At 47.3% G+C, this 23,392-nt stretch overlaps 1 protein-coding gene across 1 annotated transcript; it reads left to right on the forward strand.

The window, feature by feature from the left end:
• The first annotated feature begins 402 nt into the window (after positions 1 to 402).
• Positions 403 to 18,715, forward strand: GIMAP8 (GTPase, IMAP family member 8). The gene is given in 12 exon segments (XM_047694395.1): positions 403 to 435; positions 1,211 to 1,463; positions 1,466 to 1,732; positions 1,735 to 1,790; positions 6,344 to 6,359; positions 6,362 to 6,394; positions 9,152 to 9,505; positions 9,508 to 9,727; positions 9,729 to 9,772; positions 11,736 to 12,314; positions 13,970 to 14,052; positions 18,680 to 18,715. Coding segments are annotated over 12 exon segments (1,974 nt in total).
• Positions 18,716 to 23,392: the final 4,677 nt, after the last annotated feature.

Below are 23,392 nucleotides of genomic sequence, written 5' to 3' on the forward strand. Positions count from 1 at the left end.
AGGAATTCTTTTATCTCTCTGCTCTTCATTCCTTCAGTGTGATGGCACACACTGGCCTTTTGTTTTCTTGTTGGTTACCTCATTGTCTCGTGATATCTGCTGTGATTTCAGATATCACATTTATTGTTTTTAAAGATTTTATTTATTTATTTGAGATAAAGCAAGAGAGCTAGAGAGCATGAATGAGGGGCAGAGAGAGAGAGAGGGAAAAGCAGGCTCTCCACTGAGCAGGGAGCCTGATGCAGGGCTCGATCCTAGGATCCTGGGATCGTAACCTGAGCTGAAGGCAGATGCTTAACCTACTGAGCCACTCAGGGGCCCCCAGATATCACATTTACATTCCAAATAAGAAGAAAGCCCAAGGAAATGTTCCCTCATTGTCCTCGGGTAGAACTAGGTCACATGGTTACTCCGCTGAAAGGAAGCTGGGAAAGAGTGCGTATTAGTTTCTGTTGCTGCTGTAACAAATTGCCACATGATCAGTTGCTAAAAACCCACCAGATTATTATTTTATAATTCTGGAGGTCAGAAATCCTAAAATCAAGGTGCTGGGCAGGATCCTTCCAGAGGCTGTGTGGGAGAATCGTTTCCTTGACTTTTCCAGTTTCTAGAAGCTGCTCCCATCCCCCTTGACTTGTGGCTCTTTATTCTACATTCAAAGTCAACAGTGTAGCATTTTCAAATCGCTCTCACTCTCTGACCTTTGCTCCTGTCCTCACATCTCCTTTTTCTTACTCTGACTTTCCTGTCTTCCTCTCAGAAGGACTTCTTACAGTGTAATTCTACTGGGTCCACCTGGGTGATCCAAGATTATCTCTCCATCTCAACATCCTTAATCACATTGGCAAGGTCCCTTTTCCTATGTAACAACGTAGCCACAGATTCCGGGGATTAGCACATGGACATCTCAGGGAGGGGACCTTATTGTCTCATAGTGTCTGCTTTTACCCCAGTGTGTATAGTGGGGGAGGTACAGAGAGAGAAGGGGCTGTCAGTTTAGCCAGTTGTGTGTGACATCTTCATACGGATTTAGTTAGGAGACAAGAGCATAGAGAGGATCCTGGGAAACAGGATTGCTTATCCGAATCTAGTTTGAGTTGACGTCAGTAGCTCCAGTCCTTGGGGAGGAACTAGAAAGAATGAATTTTCTTGCTGCCCCTCTGTTGACTTCTCATGTGTTCCACATTGGTGTGTTGTTTTTGTCCAGCAGAGCCAACAGGGGCTGTATCAGGAGCCGGAGCCAGAGCTGAGGCTTCTCCTCTTGGGGAGGAGTGGTGCGGGGAAAAGTGCCCCAGGAAACATGATTCTGGGCAAAATTGTGTTTGTGTCCAGATGTAGTGGCCAGATGGTGACAAAAACGTGCCAGAGAGCGAGGGGGGCCACAAGAGGGGGGAAGGTTGTGGTCATCGACACCCCCGACATTTTCTCCTCAATCTCTTGTGCTGAAGACAAGCAACGCCAACATTGAAAGCTGCTTGGAGCCTCCACGTGCTGCTGCTGGTAATTGCCATTGGCCGTTACAAGGTGGAGGACAAGGAGGCAGTCACGGGCATCCACAAGCTGTTTGGAGCCGATGCCAAGAAGTACATCATTACCGTTTTCACTCAGGAGGATGATTTGGAGGGTGACGCACTGCAAGCTTACGTCAGTGGGGAGGGGTACCTCCCGGAGCTGGCTGAAAACTACGGAGGCCAAAACTGTGTTCTGACCAACAGGGCAAGCGAGGAGGAGCGGCCAGTCAGGTGAGGGGACTCCTGTGCCGGGTCCAGTATTTGTTGCATGAAAAGGGAGGACCATAAATTGTGAACTTCAGAAACGAAAGCTGTGAATTCGTGGTAAGATATTCTTTTTTTTTTTTAAGATTTTATTTATTTATTTGACAGAGAGAGATCACAAGCAGATGGAGAGGCAGGCAGAGAGAGAGAGAGAGAGGGAAGCAGGATCTCTGCCGAGCAGAGAACCCGATGCGGGACTCGATCCCAGGACCCCGAGATCATGACCTGAGCCGAAGGCAGCGGCTTAACCCACTGAGCCACCCAGGCGCCCCGTGGTAAGATATTCTTAAGGTCTACAAGGATCTTTGCTGCTAGAGCTCTTGGGTGGATGATGGGCAGGGATACGGGAGGTGTGGCACCGTGTGATGGACCATAGGCTTTGTTTAAGGAGATATTTATCCGTGATCCGCCAACATGGGGCACCAGGTGGCAGGGGCTTTGCATATTACCCTTATTGGCAAATTAACGGATACATTTAAGTCCTCACCTGACTTTATCCCTCACAGCACTGGACACACAAACCGGACCATCTCTTCCCTTGGCTTCAATACAACTACACTCTTTGTTTTCTAACTCCTGCCCTTTTTGGCTACGCCAGAGATTCCTGAGCTCTCCTCGCGTGGCCTCTGAAAGTTGGCACCTTTAGGGCATGGTTCTAGGCTTTCCTCAACTCTGCCTTCCAGCTCTGAGCTCCGCCGATGGCTAACGATTTCCAGATTCATCGCTGTCATCCAGGTCTCTCCTCTCAATCCTGCTCCCGTATCCGACTGCTCCTCGACAGCTCCAATTGGCTCTCATAGAGGAAGGACCTCGGACTTCACACGTCCAGACTTTTGGTTTTCCCTCTGAAATCTGTAAGACTTCCGTTTTCCTCTCAACTGGGTAAATGGTGGTGCTGCTCACCGGGCTCTTAGAACCTAAACCCAGAGGTCGGCTTTGCTGCCACTACCAGCTGGCAGCTGATATCTGAGAATTCATCAAGTCTTCTGTGGTCAGAAGTCCCACCTCTCTCCATCCGCATTCCCCCCGTCTGATCCAAGCCAGCCTGGGTTCTCGCCTGTCCTGTCTTACAAACAACCTTCCCCTCTTTCATTCTTGTGCCTTACCCTCAATCCATTTCATACACAAAAGCCACAGTCATATTTATTTAATTTCTTTTTTTAAAGATTTTATTTATTTATTTATTTGACACAGAGAGAGAGAGAGAGATCACAAGTAGGCAGAGAGGCAAGTGGAGGGTAGGGAAGCAGCTCCCCACTGAGTGGAGAGCCCAACACAGGGCTCGATCCCAGGACCCTGAGATCATGACCTGAGCTGAAGGCAGAGGCTTAACCCACTAAGCCACCCAGGTGCCCTTATTTAATTTTTTTTGAAGATTTTATTTATTTATTTGACACAGAGAAAGAGAGAGTACAAGCAGGGGGAGCGGCAGAGGGGGAGGGAGAAGCAGACTCCCTGCTGAGCAGGGAGCCCCAGGTGGGACTTGATCCCAAGACCCTGAGATCATGACCTGAGCCAAAGGCAGCCGCTTAACCCACTGAGCCACCCAGGCGCCCTAATTTCTAAACCTGAGTAGAAAATGTATTTGTAGTTAAGGAAGATACAAAAATTCAGGCTTTTGCTTTTGAGGAGCTTACTCCTGGGTTTGAGTGACTCATGCATAAGACACAAAACAGTTCCTGATTCAGGGTAAGTAAGTGAATGTTGTTACAGAGGATTCGTAACGCAAGTGCCAAAAGAGGTAAAGCAAGCAAAAATCCAGCGTAGGGGGCGGCGTTGGTCAGAGTAAACTCTGAGAACTGATGAGCGTGAAGCCCAAACAGGACGGAGGTGAGAAGGAAGGCAACAATTATTGAGCACCTACTGAGTCCTAGACATATGAACGGACAACGTCTTCACAAGGGCTCTGTGTACCCTGTTCCACAGATGAGGACCCTGAGGCTCCAGAGAACTTGTTGCTCTCTTATCTCCTAGGTCTGCCCTCCTTCTTTTTCCTTTATAACCATCTTTCTGTCTCTTGAAGGCTGACTGGAACAGGAATGTCTACAGAGAGGATCAGAGCATGGGATGAGCTCTGTGCACTGTACCCTGAACCCAACACCCTCTTGTTTTAAAATGCCGCGGTAACTGTCCACTGATCTTCAGATGGAGTTCAGAATCCCCGACCTGAGTCGGTCCTTCACCCTCTAACTTGCTCTTCAGGTGTTGGTCTCACTGGCCTTCCCGTGGTCCTTGACTTGCATCCATGTCCATTCTGGAGCTTCCAACCTGTGATTTAGTCCACCTGGACACGTCCCCTCTCCCATCAGATCCCATACCAGGTCTGCTTTTGTGTATCCATTTCCCTCAGCATGAGCTCACTTCCTCAGTGCGTCTTCCCCACTGGCCCCTCCTTCCATCATGGCGCTCCTCACGAGGCCACCAGCAGGTGAGTCAAGTGATTGCTGTGAATATACTTGTGGTGGTTGCCTCCACACAGACTCCCTGAGGGACAGAACTCCTATCCATTCTGTTGACCCAGGATCTTATTTTTGTCTTCCATAAAACAGAGATAATAATATGTATCTCAGAGATTTCTGTGACGATGCAATGAAATAAATGCTTACAAAAATATTTGCAAATACTTGAGGTGTAAGCATTCGGTGATTATCAGCTGCCCCTATCATTATTGTTGTTGGGTCGGCAGCTCCAGGAACGCAGGAGGAACAATAAAGATGGCCGCAGGGCCGCCATCTTCCAGGCCACCCTCTTCCTTTACCCATGACTGTCCCTCCGGAAGGACATATGCCGAGGACACGTCACCAAAAGTAAACTGATACTTATGCAGGAAACAGGAACATCAGGACTTCCCCTACCCTCCAACCACCAAATACCTTACCATATATAGTTGTGAACCCACGCCCCAAATACCTTACCTTTATAGGGCTGTGAACCTATGCCCTCTCTTAACCCAAATAAAAGACCCACTCGACCCCCTCCTGGGCACGACTTCTCCAACTCTCCTCTCCTGAGTCTCGGAACTTCCCCCAAGAGCGCCTTTAATAAACCTTGCCTTGCACCTATCTTGCCTGGTGTCGTATGTATCTCGCCTATAAAACCTTACAGTTAGTAGCATTATTATGGATGTGTATAAGGTTCACATAAGTTATGGAGACATTAAGGACTTTAACAACCCGGAGACTCAGCAAGATTCCCACTTTTAGGACTATTACCCAGAAATAAAACATTCACATACATAAAGATGTATGTGTAAGGATACTTATCATGGCATCTCTTGAGATAGTAAAACCAGAAATAACCTGACAGTCTACCAGTAAAGGAACTGTTACGTTAGGATGGAATGTTCCATGTCCATGCCTTGGAGCAAATAGCCTCTCCTAAAAAAACGGAGCTGATCTATGGGGACTGACTTGTACAGCTGTACAGGACATATTCTGAAGCAGATTGCAGAGCAAGATGCCTACCAAGTCTCCCTGTGTGTTCATATATGCTTGTGTGTATGCGTATAAACTTAGAAAAACACAGAAGGATATATGTTAATTAGCAGCTGCTCCTTTTACAGTGGGTGAGAAATTTAAAAATTATTACGTTTTAGATCATACACATTTGCACTGCAACAACCTTTGGCATTTAAAACACGTGAAAGAATTTGAGTTGTGCCGGGTAAGATGAAAGATGTCTGAGGGTCAGAGCTGAGAGGGGAGGATCCGGGGTGAGGGATGGCGAAAGGGACCCACAGCTTGGGGTAAGGCCAGGTAAGAAAGCAGAGGGAAAATTTCCTTGGCTGGCATGGAGATTTAACAAAAATAGGGTTAAAATAAAGTATTGGAATCTTCTAGGAATAGCAGACTCATCAGGATTGTATATAATTTTTACCCTCTCTTTTGATTCCATGACAATTTAAATTTTGGGGAGCTTGTCAGCTTTACCAGGCAGGGGAAGGGAATACCAATTGTGTGTTTGGTTCCATTTGCCCACCTGGATGGGAAAAGTTCCAAATGTCTCTGGTTCTTACGTCAGAAACAGCATCATTTCTATCCCGGGGGCGCAGTGTGGGGAGAAGACACCAGAGATGTGTAGGAGTTTCACGCCTGATCTCCTCCTTTCCCCCGGGTCCCTCAGATGGACATTCCAGACATCACTGGGCTAGTTTCTTCTTCCGGGAAGTCCACTCTTCTTAAGCCTCTGGATTTTCTCCAGAACAGCAGAAACTCTGGAAGACTTGGAAAGGAACTGCCATTATTGTTGGGAGACTGGCGAGAAGGAAAGTTAGAGCTTCGGGCTCAATGCCTTGGTTAGATGGCATTTGTGGGGCTCCTCTGAGCAAGAACAAGACCCATCTTCATACTTCTGGGGAGCCTGTTGTGCTGTCGGCAGTGGGGTCTGAAGCTCAACTGACATTGTGGACGGGTCTACAAAAGCCAACAAGGAACATGACCGTGGCCTTGATCTGACCACATTGTCCTCATTAAATTACTCTGAATTATATACTTGTGTCTTCATTTCTTTACTTTGCAAAAAGATGAAATTTTAGGTCCCTGTGCATCATTTCCACCTTTATTTTCTAGGATTATATGAATGAAGCCACGACCAGAAGGGGGACAAGCCACTTGGTAAGAGTGATCCTTAAAAATGGTAAGCTTATGGGATGCCTGGCTGGCTCAGTTGGTTAAGCGGCTGCCTTCGGCTCAGGCCATGATCCCAGCGTCCTGGGATCGAGTCCCGCATCGGGCTCCTTGCTCAGCGGGAGCCTGCTTCTCCCTCTGCCTCTGCCTGCCTCTCTATCTGCCTGTGCTCACTCTTGCTCTCTCTCTGACAAATAAATAAATAAAATCTTTAAAAAAAAAATGGTAAGCTTACATCTGTATCCTTTTGAATGCATCATGAGTCAAAATGAGGTGGAAAAATTAGATAAGTAGGATCAGAGATGTACTCTGGAGGCCTAGCTCAGGTTGGTGTCCGCAGCTCGTCCCCTAGAGAGCTCCTAACACTTGGGAGTAGGTTCTGGACATGGTGTGGGTGTCCTGGGCCTTCCCTGAATGTGATGGAGATGGGCTTGCCTTTCGTGGCTTCTTTCTGGACTCAGTCTTGTCTTTCTGGCCCTGGATCCAGGACTATACAATGTTGACTCCCCCCGGGAAAGCAGAAACCACCTTCATGGTGATTCCACTCATTTGTGGAGTTCACTGGGGGAGGTCAGGATCCTTGTAATGATCGCCATTAACGATACATCCTGCACACCTCACGAGTCAGTCCCTGTAAGAGCCTCCTTGTTCTGTTTAGTAGGTGCAATTTTGTCCAAGGTAAGGGGCGCACGCGACTGAGTCAGCCGTCCCTCGACCGATGGACCTTTAGGTTATTTCTGGGCCAGTTCTGTGCAAGAGCTGAGTGTTCAGCAGTGAATTAGACAGATGAGGTCTCTGGCCTCATGGAATTCCCCTAATAATAATAACTATTATAATTACAATTTCAATGATAATCACAACTGACATTATATACTGGAAAATATATATAAATAATTCAATCTCCCCAGCATATAATTCTCATGATAACTGTACACATCGATTCCTCTAACAGCCCTATGAAGAGGTTGGTATTATCATTATTCTCATTTACAGAGGAGTAAACTTAGCCAGAGATATGTGAACTCAGGCAGAAGTAGGGGGAGGGATTTAAAATTCTGTTGATGCCCTTTAGTCAAGACCTCCAGGAACTTGCCTGTTATGTCCCCAAATGATTCCTCGTGACCCTGAGGAAATAGCACGCCATGAAGAACCGGGGGGTGTCTCAGAATGAGGGCATTGGAAGGGACTTTATCTTGGTGGGATGCAGACTTGTGTGAGCTGATTTTGGGGAAAGCAGGAGCTTTCCCAAGACAACAAGGATGAGCTGTCACCTGCGTTTTGGTGGTTTTCTTTAAAAGTGTGTTCATTCCACCTCCCAGACCTGCGGCTCAGAGGCCTAGGCATGATCCACACTGATAGTGCCTGGGGTGCCTCAGCCTCTGAATATTCTGGGAAGTGGCTGACCCTGACCTTTGCTCAGCCTGAAGGTCTGGTGCTGACCTTGGATAGAGGAGAAGTGGTGGGGGCAGGGCACATGTGCAGAGATAGTTTTGTGGCGAGGTTTTTACAGTAACTTATTGACATACAATTAACATAGAGTAAAATGCACACATCTTAAGTGTATAGCTCTGTAACCCCCAGGTAGATAGGGATCTGGAGCATTTCCAGGGCGCCTGGGTGGCTCAGTCTGTTAAGCGTCTGCCTTCAGCTCAGGTCATGATTCCAGGGTCCTGGGATGGAGCCCCACATCCAGCTCCCTGCTCACCGGGGAGCCTGCTTCTCCTTCTGCCTCTGCCTGCTGCTCTGCCTACTTGTGCTCTCACTCTCTCTCTCTCTAGTAAATAAATAAAACCTTTTAAAAATAGCAAATAAAAAAAAATAAGATCTGGAGCATTTCCATCACTTCCCAAGTTTCTGCTGCATCTCCCCAAAGGGAACTGAATCCAGACTTCTGACAGCATAGACTAATTTCGTCTGTTCTCGAACTTCATGGAGTGAGACCCCATAGTGTGTGTTTTGTGTCTGGCTGCTTTCATTTAGCATGTTTTGAAGATCCATGCATGTTGCATATCAATAGTTCATCCATTCATTCTTTCGTTTTTGTTTTTGATTGCTGAGCAGTAAAACATTTTATAAATATACTATCAAGGGGCGTTTTATTTTATTTTATTCATTTATTTTTTCCATGGGGCATTTTATTTATTTATTTATTTACGTATTTTTAAAGATTTTATTTCTTTAACAGAGAGAGACACAGCAAGAGAGGGAACAGAAGCAGTGGGAGTGGGAGAGGGAGAAGCAGGCTTCCCGCTGAGCAGGGAGCCGGATGTGGGGCTCGATCCCAGGATCCTGGGATCATCACCTGAGCCATCCCAGGATCCTGGGATCATCACCTGAGCCGAAGGCAGACGCTTAGCAACTGAGCCACCCAGGCACCCCGCCATGGGGCATTTTAAACTCAGTCTCCCTTGTCCTGTTTTAGTCCCTGGACTTCGCAGCCAGGCACTTACCTTCGGTAGCAAAATGAAAGGAAATCTAAGGACCAAGATCACAGGAGGCCAAGTTTAACATTTTCATGTTCCTGGGAAATCTTGACCATTTTTACATTATCTCTTCATTTATTCATGGGCCTCTTTGTGGCTTTGACTTGGAGAGGTAGCTCCTGACCGGGAGTAGCGTCCTGCTGCTCAGAACACTACCGGCCTTCTCTGTTAAAAACTGACAAGGATGAGAAAGCAGAACACCTGCCCCCATCTCTGAACTCAGCTGCAAGAGGAGATGTTGAATCTGCTCTTTTGTCCTCCAGGGGAGGGGAGAAGCCGCTTCAGGCCCCAGGATGTGAGCTGAACCCTGGGCCACCGGAGCTGAAGGTCCTGCTTGTAGGCAAGCGTGGAGCCGGGAAAAGTGCAGCCGGGAACAGCCTTCTGGGGAATCGAGTCTTTAAGACCAAATTCAGCGAAGGGTCAGTCACCCAGAGGTTTGTGTCTGAAAGCAGAATCTGGAGAGAGAGGAGAGCTGTGATCACTGATGCTCCAGACATCTTGTCTTCAAGGGACCTTAAAGCAGAGCTCCAGAGACCTGCCCTTGGGTGCCCCCTCACCTTCCTGCTGGTGATGATGCCGCTGGGCTCCTTCACCGAGAAAGATGAGGCAGTCCTGGACGCCACCTGGCCAGATTCGGAGGCAAATTCGTGAAGCACCTGATCATTCTCTCCACCAGGAAAGAAGACCTCGGGGATCAGAATCTACGGATGTTCCTGAAACACAGAAATAAAGCTCTCTACAACCTCACTGACATGGGCAGTGACCGGTACTTCGTCTTCAACTACCGAGTGACAGGGGAAGAGGAGCAGCGCCAGGCGGACGAGCTCCTGCAAACAGTTGTGGGCACTGCAACAGAATGGGGGCAGGCCCTGTAGCTTTAGAGGGGAAGGTATACAGCGTCTAAAAATCCTTTTCTAGATGCTTTCAGAAACGATATGAAATATACAGAAGGGCGGGGAGAAGAGGGAAAGGACAGGTCCAGTCTGTTGACTAACTTTTCTTTCTCCAAGGTTACTGAAGTTATGAGCCTTTCTGTACACACTGTCTTTCATTCTCTCCTGACCCTTACCCCCTCTCTCCAACGGGATAGTGAAGGTCTCTTGTTGAGTTTTTTCCAATCTCTTCTTCTCCCCACAGTGTATCTGTTGCCTGTGGCTCAAGACTCAGTGCTCATGATGAGATAGATGGTTCTGGAAAGTTGGTTTACTCTTCTCTTCCTCTTAAGCCCACTCTGACACTCTCCTTCCTTCTCCTTCTCTTGACTTCTTGGTTCCTTACTCTTCACTTGTTGGAGAGGGGAGGTCATTCTGAAGAGAGGAGGATGAGGACTGGCAGCCCGAGTCCTCACATGGCATTAGGTGGGTTTCTCAGCCCAGCCACACCACCCACGGCTCTAGCAGATGTCCCCGTGCACTCAGTGCTACATGCTCATTGCCCTGAGCTGAGATTCTTCCAAGTCAACATGACTCACCCGTTGCCTTCACTTCAAACGCCCTCCCCTGAGAAGAGCACAGATTCAGAAGACTGTGTCTGCTTAGGAGCCCTTGCACAGTCCTCATGGAGGGCCAGGTGCTCGGGAGCCTTCTCAAGAAGTGGAGACATGCAGGGAGGTCCGGAGAGTCTGTGTGGAGAAAGCTCAGTTTGTAATGGGCTTTGGAGAGTGGGCAGGGTTTGGGCGGCTGGCAGAAGGCTGGAAGACACTGCAGGGAAAACTCCAGCAATCGGAAGCAGGGAGGTGGGACTGAGCCTACCCCTTGAGGGGCCGGCCGAGGGAGCGGCCATGATGGAAATGGAGGGTTCACACCTCTACAGGACGTGGGACAGCCATCATAGACCCAATCGTGGAGGTCTTTGAGAACCACCCGCTCTGAGGGTGTGGAAGCAGGGACTGAAATCTGTGACAAATGTGAGACTGTTGGAAGATGGATCTAGAATCCTGTAAGCATAACTATGAGACTGTGGGTTCAGGATCGCAATGCAATAATTTGCCCTAAAAGAGCACAGGGTAGGCTTTCCTCCCTCTTTGTTGTAAGGCGGATATGGGTACATTGGCAAAGAACGTATGATGGAGAGAACTGTGAAAAGGCCAGTGCAGAAGAGAAAGACCACAGTACAGGTGGAGAGTCATAAGGAGCCCCCACGAGCGCCCACTGCCAGGTCTCTAGCATCTGTCACTCAATTTTTAGGGACATCTGTTCTCCATCATCACCACACAAAACAGCGTGAGTGTGCGTTCGTTATTATAACCACGAAGTGCCTTTTGACGCATCAGTGAAAGACACAATTCAGTTTAATGTGGTTTTAACGAGAAATGAATTTTTGGTGATCCAAATGAAGGAATGAGGACTCTGTCAACGGTATACGTAGTTGCTTTTTCACGAACAGTCAATTCTGTTGTTAATTTCTCAAGCGCATCAAGGAGATTTTAAGCGCATCAAGGAGATTTTGCAGCACTTAGCATTAGTTGGCAATAGGAAGACATTGTTGCCCCAGGAACAGAAGACCAAGGGGTGAGATGTGGAGTCTGGATGCAGCTGAGTAGATGACGGAAAGTAAATCCAGGGTCCCCCACGAGGTGCCAGGGAGTCAGAGAAGTTACCAGAAGAAGGGAGTAAATTCAGAGGTAGGAACAGTGCCATGTCGTGGGTGAGCACGGGGCAGAGATGGTGGTCCAAGTCATGCTTCTCATTCCCAGAGCGCGTGCCCGGAACCATGCTTGGGGAGAGAGCTGCTGTGTCAGAGGGTGGCCTGGTGCTCTCCGAGCATCCTCTGCCATGACATCTGGCAGCGCTTTGAAAACTGCCCCCAGATCAGCCCATGGTCATCCATCTTTCCTGCTTTCTTTTCAACAGAGACCCTGAGCATTGTGCTGGTGGGGAGGAGTGGCACTGGGAAGAGCGCCACCGGGAACACCATCCTTGGGAACCCCGACTTCCGCTCTCATTTCCAAGCACAGGCAGTGACCTAGACGTGCCAGAGCAACAAGAGGATGTGGGGCAGGCTGCAGGTGGTGGTTGTGGACATGACTTCACTCTACCTGATGACCAGTGCCGAGGGAGGTCTGTCCCACCTGGAGGAGGAGGTCAGAGGCTGTTTGTCCTGCTGTGAAGAAGGGAACAAGGTTCTGGTCCTGGTGTTCCATCTGGGATGGTTCACTCAGGAGGACAAAAGGGCAGTGAAGGACTTGGAGAGCATTTTCGGAGAGGAAGTACACGACGTGCTGTTCACTTGGAAGGAAGACCTTGAGTCAGGGGACCTCGAAGAGTATGTCCAGAACACAGATAACAAAAGTCTTAAGAACATCATTAAAAGGTGTGTGTGTGGCGGGGGTGGAGTCTGTGCTTCTAATAACAGAGAAATGGGCCAAACCAGGGAAAACCAGGCAACATATCTTCTGGAAATGGCCGATAAGCTGATAAAGAACCATGGAGGTCAGGGGGTCCCCACGAATGGGAGAATGTCAGCAAAATCATTAAAAATGCCCAGGAAGGGGACACCTGGGTGGCTCAGTGGGTTAAAGCCTCTGCCTTCAGCTCAGGTCATGATCTCAGGGTCCTGGGATCAAGCCCCGAATCGGGCTCTCTGCTCAGCGGGGAGCCTACTCGCACCCCCCCCCCCGCCTGCCTCTCTGCCTACTTGTGATCTCCATCTGTCAAATAAATGAATAAAATCTTTTTTAAAAAAATGCCCAGGAAAAGCACAAGCCCACAAATTTACTGAAGAATTTGAAAGAGATTTTATCGTAGGCAGCTGACGTGCGTGGGGGTCTCTCTAAGGTAGTGACACCCTCACTTGGGGACGGGATGCGGTAGGGCTGGTGGGGTGGGAGAAGGCTCCAGGACCCTGGCAGACACGTACACCTCAGCCCATGTTGCTTCAGCTCTTTGTGGGTAAACGAGTCGTCAGGTTCCTCTCGAAAGGAGAAAGAAGAAATTAGGTGGGGGAATTCTAGAAAGAGGCTTCAGAGATTGGGTGGTTTTGAGGGTCAGAATTAAGTCTCATGAATCACCTCACCTGCGTACGTAGAGTGGCTTCAGGACAGACAATGTGACCAAGGCCAAGGCCAGCCTGGGGTCAAATACAGAAACCTGCCCAAGGACGGGGGGATGCAGATCCAGACAACTCCTGGCATGGCAGAATGGAGAAGCTGGACTCATGCAGACCTCCACGAGCCCCTGCTACACCCCCCAACCCCGAGATGACTCAGGGCCAGCAGGTTCCTTTCCTCACCAGGGGGCTGTTCCTTAGTGCTCCCTTCTTTCTAGGCCTGAATGGAAAGTGGGACCCTGTCTACTCTTCTTTCTTGTCCCTTAGGAAATAAACATGAGTCTGGGAGGTTTCAAAAGACTTTATTGCTAATCCTCGCCATGAAATACAGTAGGACAAAACTTGGACACATGGTGAAATTGCCAAGATTAGCCAATCTTGCAGATTTCCAGAATTCTTTTTTTTTTTTTTTAAGATTAAGAGAGATTAAGAGAGAGAGAGAGAGAGGAGGAAGCAGGCTCCCTGCTGAACGGAGAGCCCGATGTGGGGCTCGATCCCAGGACCCTGAGATCATGGCCTGAGCCGAAGTCAGAGTTTAACCCACTGAGCCACCCAGGTGCCCCAATTTCCAGAATTCTAAGTAGGAGTCTAGATTGCCTCTAGAAAAGTTTATCGAAAACTCCTTTGTCCTGGGTGATGGACACTGGAGAGAGTATGTGTTGTATGAGACTCAGGAATCGCTGACCTGTACCCCTAAGACAAATAATACAGTCTATGTTGATTAATTGAATTTAACTAACTAACTAAACTTTTTAGAAAAGAAAACTCCTTTGCACTTTTCTCTTTTTTTAATCCCCAAGGGTTAGAAATTAGGGTAAAGTTCAGAGAGCTCAAGGAATCATGTCTTGAACACATTAAGGGCTTATTGAGTCTCACGTCAGGAAGTCCACGGGGAGGGAGTCTGAGGCCGCTGTGGCCTCCACGCTTCCAGTTGCTTCTTGGGTCTGGGACGGGGGTATCCCGCTGAGGCTGAGCGGACGATGTTGAGGGCTGCCTGGTGCGGGCAGTAAGCTAACTTAACTCTGGGGTCTCCCCCCAGGTAAGCGGTCGGATGTCACCACCGTGAACTGTTCTGTGTGTGCTCTGAGGACACGGTCTGTCATCTGTTACTGCTTTTTGAAGGTATCAACTGCCTTCAAGTTTAACCTGTTCATCAGAGCCCGGACTGTCGCCATTAATACTGTTGTACTCTCCCTAACCCTGCATGTGACAAATTCTGGAAAATGTGTGTATAAATACATTCGGTTGAATGTAATAATAAAGGTGAATTATTCTATAAATTCACATCCTCCTGGTTGCTATTTTTCTGACTTGGGGGAAGAGCCCGCCCCCATGGAGAGGCAATGCAGATGTTTATGGACACCTTGACTTTGGGGAGGTTTTTTTATCTTTGGTGCATGAGGACCTTCGGAGTGGGTGACAGCTCAGGAACCCCCCAGTCCAGGCATTTCAGTGTAGCAAGGACAAATACATTAGAACCAGGAGCATGGAAGCAATAAAGTCTAGAAGGCATTTTGTGCCTCTTCCCAGAACTTCCCTTTTGTTGTAAGGCAGGCACAGAGACCAGGGCACTACCCGTTGCTGAGCAGGTGGCATTGGGAGCTGCACTAGGTGGCGGATGTGTGGGCTAAGCTGTGCGACAGCTTCTCCCAGCCAGACCTAACAACCATCTCCCCTTTCCTTTAGGACCACATTAGAGGGGCGGGACAACATTATGTTGGTTCCCCCAGGGGGCACCTGCGGGTAGTTAGGAGTGCAAGAGGTTTCTCTGGGGGCAGGGGACAAGGTAATAGCTGTTAAAGACTGAAGAGGAAGCAGAACGGGGCTGAGAGTTTTCATACTGTGATGCAGGTCTGACACTTGCCCAAGGAAAGGGGGCAGACGCTGCTTGGTAGGGAGAGCGGCATCCTGGACAAGCCGGGCCCATCTGAATAGGGAGTTCTAGGGCAAAGACTGGTGCATAGCGACGGCGTTCTGCAATGGACAGACACTGGCGGCTCTGCGGCGCTCAGCCCTTGGCTGGGGGCTGCCTGGGAAGGGCATGGCTTTGGCCCAGAAGCTGAAGTAGATCCTGAAAGGGTTGCAGCTGGAGGCTGCCGGCTAATTGTCCTCCTTGGAGCAGAGTGACGTTTTCCTTCTTTTCTTTTTTCAATGCTGCATGTCAGATCCCCGGAAGTTACTCATCTTATAGCCGGGAGTTCGCACCCTTGGACTAAAACCTCCCACCCCCCTGCCCCCCCACCTAGCTCCCAACAACCACCATCCTACTCTGTTTCTTCAAGTTAGACTTTTTTTTAGATTCCACGTGTAAGTGAGATCATAGAGTGTTCATCTGTCTGACTGATTTCACTGAGCGTAATGCCCTCAAGATCCATCCATCCTGTGACAAAGGACAGCGTTTCCTTTTTTAAAAAATTTTATTTAAAAAAAATTTTTTTATTTATTTGACAGACAGATCACAAGTAGGCAGAGAGGCAGGCAGAGAGAGACAGGAGGAGGCAGGTTCCCTGCTGAGCAGAGAGCCTGACTCGGGACTCGATCCCAGGACCCTGAGATCATGACCTGAGCCGAAGGCAGAGGCTTTAACCACTGAGCCACCCAGGCACCCTTCCTTTTCTTTTTATTTAAATGGCTGAAGAATATCCCATTGTCTCTATACACTATGCCTTCTTCATCCACTCATCTGTGGACAGACACTGAGGTTGCTTCCACATCTTGGCTCTTGTGAATAACGCGCAGTGAGCATGGCGGGGACGGGGCGTGCAGAATTCCTTCAAGATCCTGATTTGCTTTTCTTTGGCTATACACCCAGAAGTGGGACCAACAGATCATGTGGTAGTTCTCTTTTTAATTTCTTTTTTTTTTTTTAAGATTTTATTCTGAAGTCATCTCTACACCCAACATGGAGCTTGAACTCATATCCTAGAGATTAAGAGTCGTGTGCCCCGCTGACGGAGCCAGCCAGGCAGCCCTATTTTTAATTTCTTGAGGAATCCCCACACTGTTTGCTTCAGTGGCTCCACAAATTTACGTCCCCGCCACAGTGTGTAGGGTTCCCTTTTCTCCACATCCTCGTGGACACCAGTTATTTCTTGTCCCTTTGATAACAGCCATTCTCACAGATGTGAGGTGGTATCTCATTGTGGTTTTGGTTTGCATTTCCCTGGTGATCAGGGATGTTGAGCATCTTTTCATGTATCTGCTGGCCATGTGTATGTCTTCTTTGGAAAAATATTGTTTCAGGACCTTTGTCCGTGTTTTAGTCAGATTGCTTTTTGTTGGTGTGTTGTTGAATTGTATGAGTTCCTCATAAACTTTGGATAGTAACTTCTTCTCAGATATATCATAAGCAAATATTTTCTCCCATTCTGTATGTCACTTTCTCATTTTGTTAATTGCTTCTTTGGCTGTGCCAAAGCTTTCTACTTTAACATTATCCCACTTGTCTGTTTGCTTTTGTTGTTTGTGCAAAAAAATTATTGCCCAGACCAGGATCAGGGAGTATTTCCCTGAGTTCTTGTCCAGTGGTTTTACCATTCTGGGTCTCGAATTTAAATCTTTAATTCACTTTGAGTTAATTTTTGAATAATATGAGAGTCTAATTTCATTCTTTTGCATGCGGATATCTGGTATCCCAACACCATTTATTGAAGAGATGATCATTTCCCCATTTATTCTTGGCTTCCTCGTCAAAGATTACTTGACTAAATTTTCTTTTTTCTTTAATTTTAAAATATTTTATTTATTTGTCAGAAAGAGAGAGAGAGAAAGAGCATAAGCAGGGGGTACGGCAGACAAAGGGAGAAGCAGACTCCCTGCTGAGCCAGGAGCCTGATGTAGGACTCAATCCCAGGACCCTGGGATCATGACCTGAGCCAAAGGAAGACACTTAACCAACTGAGCCACCCAGGCATCCCTTGACTAAATTTTCTTGAAGGGAGAACTTTCAAGAGTGGTGTACCTTCGTAGCTATCACAGCTGTCTGGCACGCTCCCTGCCGAGCCTTTGGTTCATATGTTTTCAGAGATCAGCTCCTGCAGATTTCCACTGGGCCTCTCTTCCTGCGAGGCAACTAAAAGAGGAAGATTTCTAGGATGACCTGTGGCCCCTGCCACTGCATTCAACCTTGGGCTGCGGGCAACTCACGGTCTTTCTCCTCCACTGTCTCTTCTCATTTCCCTTGCCTTGGCTTTCATTTCTGTTTCTGTCCGTGTGACACTCTGGTTCCTATGGATCTGAGACCCTGGTAAGACTCTAAGAGTCTCTCAAACATATGTGTCTTAGCAAGACCACTAAAGGCTGGCCATGAGTTGCTCATCCTGCCTGTTCAGTGAGGTATGTAGTGGGCTGGCTCCCAGCTGGGAATGACCTTGCCCCACAGGGTAGGTTTGGCAATCTCTAGAGACATTTTTGGTTGTCACAACAGGGGGGTGCTACTGGCATGTAGTAAGCGGGGGCCAGAGAAGCTGTTAAATGTCCTACACTACACAGGACAGTCTGCCTAACAAAGGATGATCGGGCCCCATATGCCAGTAGGACGCAGACTGAGAGACCTGATGGAGTGATCAAGGTGGCATATTGAAGGATGTCCAGATGTTCCAGCTGTCTCTGGAGTAGAGAGTGGGAGAAGTAACTTCTAAGGAGGTGGTTTTTCCTTGTTCGCAGTGTTTCCATTGCCCAAATGCCCTGCATATGTATCTATTTGTCACATGGGGTCATCCGATGTCCCCAGCCTCCCCACCAGCCTCTCCTTCCTCACGGGGACCCCTTTCACTTCCTCTTCTCGCTCTTCCTGCCCTGGGAAAGACCTTGTGCAGACTGTGGCATGTGTGGTGAGTTTAACTTCCAGAGTAAAAAAAAAAAGTGTGCTGATGACAAAGACAGAAAATCTGAAAAAACCTCATCTTCCTATTGTATCGTTACAACGGTTGGTGCCACGGACCCATGGGCCCAGCTCTCCCTGCTGCTATATGACGCTTCTCCCCAGCAGACAGAGACACTCACCCTCCAGTTTTCCAGGAGGGACAATGAGATGCTAACGAGGAGACTTCGTGGTTATAATTCTCGCATTTATTTCTGAGAACAGACACAAGATGTGCTTACCAGATCGGTGTGAGATCTACCTGTGAACAATGTGATACTTTGACTACAAACATTTCCTGTTTTCCTCTTCTCATCTAATCCCGTCTTCGTAAATTCTAGTGGGTGCTACGGTGGCAGGCTTGTGTTTCCTCATCCCCAGATTAATAAGGGTCAGGCCTGGGTCAGGTGTTATGTCCCAAATATAGTCTTTGGAAACATATTTGTAATTTGTCTGTGCTAAGGCTACAGTAAGTTTAAAATGAGGTCATTTACATCATGAATGTTTTCCTAGAGTTCACTCTTCCTGCTTAAGCGTCCCTCCAGAGCCCCTGCAAGTTCTTATATGTTTTCCTTGAGTGTATTTCTGAGGTTCCCCAAAGGATGAATTCTATAAGCTCCTGAAAACGTCTGTGACCCACCACGTGGTACTTGCCATGCTTTTCTTCTTTTCCTGATATGAATCCTCTGTTGAGTAAGTGCCTGGAAGGCCCTGTTATCATCAGACATGACTCTCGGTCTTACTGGTCACCAAGTCTTCGGGTTCTCAATATTGCCACATCTACCGGGGACTGGAGCATCCGCCAAACACCTCCGTTTCTTCTGGGCAACAAGGTTCTTGTAGGCACCACTGCTGACTCCGCTGGCCACTCATCCCCTTCCTCCCCAGGTTACCTACACTGGAAACAGTGACACACTCCATTGAGGCTCACGCCAAGAACTTGACTTAGACAAAAATCCTCAACAAAATACTAGCAAATTGAATACAACAACTTATAAAAAGAAGTGTAGACCATGAGAAGTAAGGACCATCTAGAAATATGTATACCTGGGATTTAACCCTGGGAATACAAGATTGGTTCAATGCGTAAATATCCATCAGTGTGTTTTATCACATTAATAGAATGAAGGATATGATTATCTCAATAGATACAGATAAAAACATTTGACAAGAGCCAAACCCATGTATAAGGAAACACTCAATAAACTAGGAAGAAATACAATCATGGTGTGCTTCACAACTGTCCAAATTCCTTGATAGTTTAAGCAAAGATGTTTATTCTATGGCCTCCATGTAACTCTCCGCTCACAATTCTTACTCTTGTGGTCACACCCCAGGGTCCTGTCCTCCTGCCGCAGTCCTCCCCTCCTCCCCAGACACACATGCATGCTGTGGATGGCCGCTCCAACTCATCACTTAGATTTAATGATCCATCTTATATCTCATATGCGAGGAGTCCAACACAGGGCTCGAACCCACGATCCTGAGACCAAGACCTGAGCTGAGATCAAGAGTCGGACACTTAACTAACTGATTCATCCAGGTGCCCTACACCTCATATTCTTTTCTTTTCTTTTTTTTTTTCCAAAGATTTTATTTATTTATTTGACAGAAAGAGAGATCACAAGTAAGCACAGAGGCAGGCAGAGAGAGAGGAGGAAGCAGACTCCCCGCTGAGCAGAGAGTCCGATGGATCCCAGGACCCTGAGATCATGACCTAAGCCGAAGTCAGAGGCTTAACCCAGTGAGCCACCCAGGCGTCCCCCGCACCACATATTCTTGAGTAAAGTTTTCTGACCGAGCCAAGGCTGACTTAAGCGCCTCTCCTGTTTCATTCTGTGACATTCTCTGCATACCCAGACCCACGGCTTCCTATTTCTTGCCTATATATCCAAGTACATTATAAAATCCTCGGTGACAGGAACTCCTTATTGTTAAGTCACATTCCAGTACTTGATATGTCCAAGGCCTACAGTTTTTAATTTGTCACTCAGATGTCAGTCAGGTTTGCCCCACTCCTTGGTGAATGGTTACATTTGGTCCAGTCCATCATTGCATAATGCGTGAGGGCTCCAGTCCCCCCTGCTATTTCTGAGTTCCCTTCACTTCTTCCTCAGCCTTTTCTGTTTCCTCATTTCTATGAAATTATGCACTGTTTCTGTTTCAGGCTATGCCCCCTGAAAGCCGAAAACGCAGTGTTACTGTTTCTTTTTAAAAAACTGTCTTCGAACACAGTTATTCATACTCAGATTTTTCTTTCTTTTTTTAACTTTAGGAACTTTACTGGGACTGTGCCGAGTACAAGACTGAGCTCACAGCCTTCCTCTCTCATTCTGATCGCTCTCTTTGCTTTGCTCTCCTCTCTTTAAAAAAAATTTTTTTAAGATGCTTTTACTAATGTATATGAGATCCTGTCCCTTCCTGGACAACAATGACATTTCTCTTCCAGTCTGCCAAGCTTTGATGAACAAAAGCCCTTCACCAGTACCCTCACCCAACCCAGCAACCCTGTCCTGCATTATACTGAACGGTAGGAAAAGTCAATCTATTTATTTATTTTTAAAAGATTTTATTTATTATTTATTTAACAGACAGAGATCACAAGTAGGCAGAGAGGCAGGCAGAGAGAGAGAGGAAAGCAGGCTCTCCGCTGAGCAGAGAGCCTGATTCGGGGCTCGATCCCAGGACCCTGGGATCATGACCTGAGCCCAAGGCAGAGGCTTAACCCACTGAGCCACCCAGGTGCCCTGGAAAAGTCAATTTAATAAACTTAATTTAAAATTAAAAAATTTCCCACATATTCAGAATATTGGATAAAGTTTAGGTAAACATCGAGTGTGGACCCAAAAATGTGCAGGGAGCGCCGTCCAGTTCAGCAGAAGACAGGTTTGTACTGATTCTTGGTCTCCCGCTCGTTTTCTATGAATAGTGAAAAGACTCGGCTCAGCTCTTGGAGAGGGAGAGGGGCGTCTCTCTTGGAACCTTCTCCAGCTGTGCTTGTTTCTGGCCGTTTGCTCGTCTCTGCCAGTAATTTCGGCTCTTGTGATGTGGGCTGAGAGATGTTTTATGCTATGGTCTTGCCTTGCAGCTTTTGGCCTCATTCTTCCTTTGCCTTTTCGGAGCGGTTTTCCGCAAGGGGTCATTACTTTGCTCTCGTGGTTTCACGTTCTGGGCGTCTTCTCGTGCAGGTGGACAGCAGGGACTTGTTTTGTGGGCTGGGGTCCTGAAAGTCGGTCCCACATTGGCTCTTCACTGGGGACTTTGCTTAGAACTGCTTGAGAAGTTACTGATTTCACCGGAGATACTATGTCCGAAGCTTTCTGCTAAGAACGCAGCCGTATTTCTGCGTTTGATGGCCCGTTACTCTTGCGCAGGAAGGCACTTGTACAGTGCAAAATCTTGCGTCCATTCTTAGTACACAGCGGTTATGCTGTGCTCCTCCCTCATCTGGGCCCCGGGCAAACTTTGTAACATTAGAGGCTACTGGTGAACTGTAGGACTCAGATGGTGGTTCTAGGTCTGGTACACACGGTGCCCTGGTATATGCTATCTAAGCTTTCCGGCCTCAGGAAATCGTTTTTCTCCTGTGTTGGAGAGAGTTGGAGTCCCTGAAATCCCGTGAGTAGATGGAGGAGGCTGTCACCAGTACCCCAGGGATGTGAGCCGTGGTGTGCCCAGCATCCTGGAAGGCCTGTTCTCACACAGCCTGGAAGGTGTCTGCCCAGACCAGGCAGCCAGTCTTAGATTTTTCACCAAGGGGCTAAATGACACAGTTGAATTGATCATGCCCAGAGGGTGGCTAAGCTGGCACATGGGCAGAGGGGGGCCATTCGTCCATTCTTGAGCAAAGTCATCTCCGCTCAAGGTGGAAAGTAGTGTTGGACACATACATACTCAGTATGGAAAATATTCTCCCCTCTTCTCTTCAATGTCAAAGGAGGCTGGCTTTAGCAACGGGTAGAAAAAAAGAGGAAATCAGTTTTTACCACTTACTTTTCCATCCTTCGTGACAGTCTTGAGTGTCTTCCAAATGCAGAAAAGTCCCTTTTCAGCCTTAGACTTGACACGGGAGGGACATCGATAAGGGCTTTGCTCAGGTTCCAGTGATGGTTTAGGGAGTCATGAAGCTGCTAGCGCAGAGAAGACATTTCTGATACCTTCTATGACTGATTACTAGCTGGATTTCATTGTGGCTGGAGAATGCACTCCATAGAGTTTCAACTTTCTTGTATTCGTTGAGATTTGTCTTGTAGCCTAGGATGTGGTCTGTCCAGGCCCGTGTTTGGTGTGTACCCGAAAAGGATGTGTCCGCTCCACTTGTTTCAATCAATATCAGTAGGATCCTGCTGATTGATGGTTTTATGGGGCCAATTCTCCTTTAACCTTGCTCATTTTCTCATCGCTGCTCTGTCAGGGGTTGAGAGAGGGATATAGAGTCTCTGAACAGAATTGTGGATTCGTCAATCTTTCTTTCCATTCTTTCAGTTTTTGCTTCACGTGTCCCACAATTCTGTTTTTGGAAATAACACGTTTAGGATTGCTTTATTTCTTGATGGGCCGACCTTTTCATCATTGTCTAATGTCCATCCCTGGTTTTGGTAATTTTCTTTGTTCTTTTTTTTTTTTTTTTAAAGATTTTATTTATTTATTTGACAGAGAGAAATCACAAGTAGGCAGAGAGGCAGGCAGAGAGAGAGGAGGAAGCAGGCTCCCCGCTGAGCAGAGAACCCGATGTGGGGCTCGAACCCAGGACCTGGGATCATGACCTGAGCCAAAGGCAGCGGCTTAACCCACTGAGCCACCCAGGCGCCCCAATTTTCTTTGTTCTGAAGGTGACTTTATTTGATACTAATATAGCCATTCTTTCTCTCCTTTGCATGTTTAATATTTGCACAATTTATCTTTTCTCATCCTTTTATTTTCAGCTTGTTTGTACAGTAACAGCCGAAATTATTTTTCTTGGAAGCAGCATATAGTTGGGTCATATGATTTAATCTACAATTCAGTTTCTACCTTTTAATTTAGATCCCTACATTTAATAGAATTAATTATTGAGGTCTTAGGGCATAAGTCTGCCATTTTTATTTTGGTTTTTTCCTTTGTTCTCTCCCATGTTTTCATGTCTTTATTTTCTCCTCTACATTCCTGTGGGTTACTTGAACACTTTTATAATTCTATTTTGATTTTAATATAGTGTTTTTGTATTTATTCATTTATTTTAGTTTTGCTTTAAATTCCAAGTACTTAGCATACAGTGGGCTATGGGTTTCAGGTGTACAAATTAGTGATTTGACACTTCCAAACGACACCGGCTGCTCCTTAACCCCATCATCTGTATCACCCATGTCTCTACCCCACACCTCCCCTCCAGTAACCATTAGTTTGTTGTCTATAGTTAAGAGTCTGTTTTCTGGGGGTGCCTGGGTGGCTCAGTGGGTTAAGTCTCTGCCTTTGGCTCAGGTCATGATCTCAGGGTCCTGGGATCAAGCCCCGAATCAGGCTCTCTGCTCAGCAGGGAGCCTGCTTCTCCCTCTCTCTCTGCCTGCCTCTCTGCCTACTTGTGATCTCTCTCTCTGTCAAATAAATAAATAAAATTTTAAA

The sequence above is a fragment of the Lutra lutra genome, chromosome 11 (assembly GCF_902655055.1).
Source record: "Lutra lutra chromosome 11, mLutLut1.2, whole genome shotgun sequence".
NCBI lineage: Eukaryota > Metazoa > Chordata > Mammalia > Carnivora > Mustelidae > Lutra > Lutra lutra.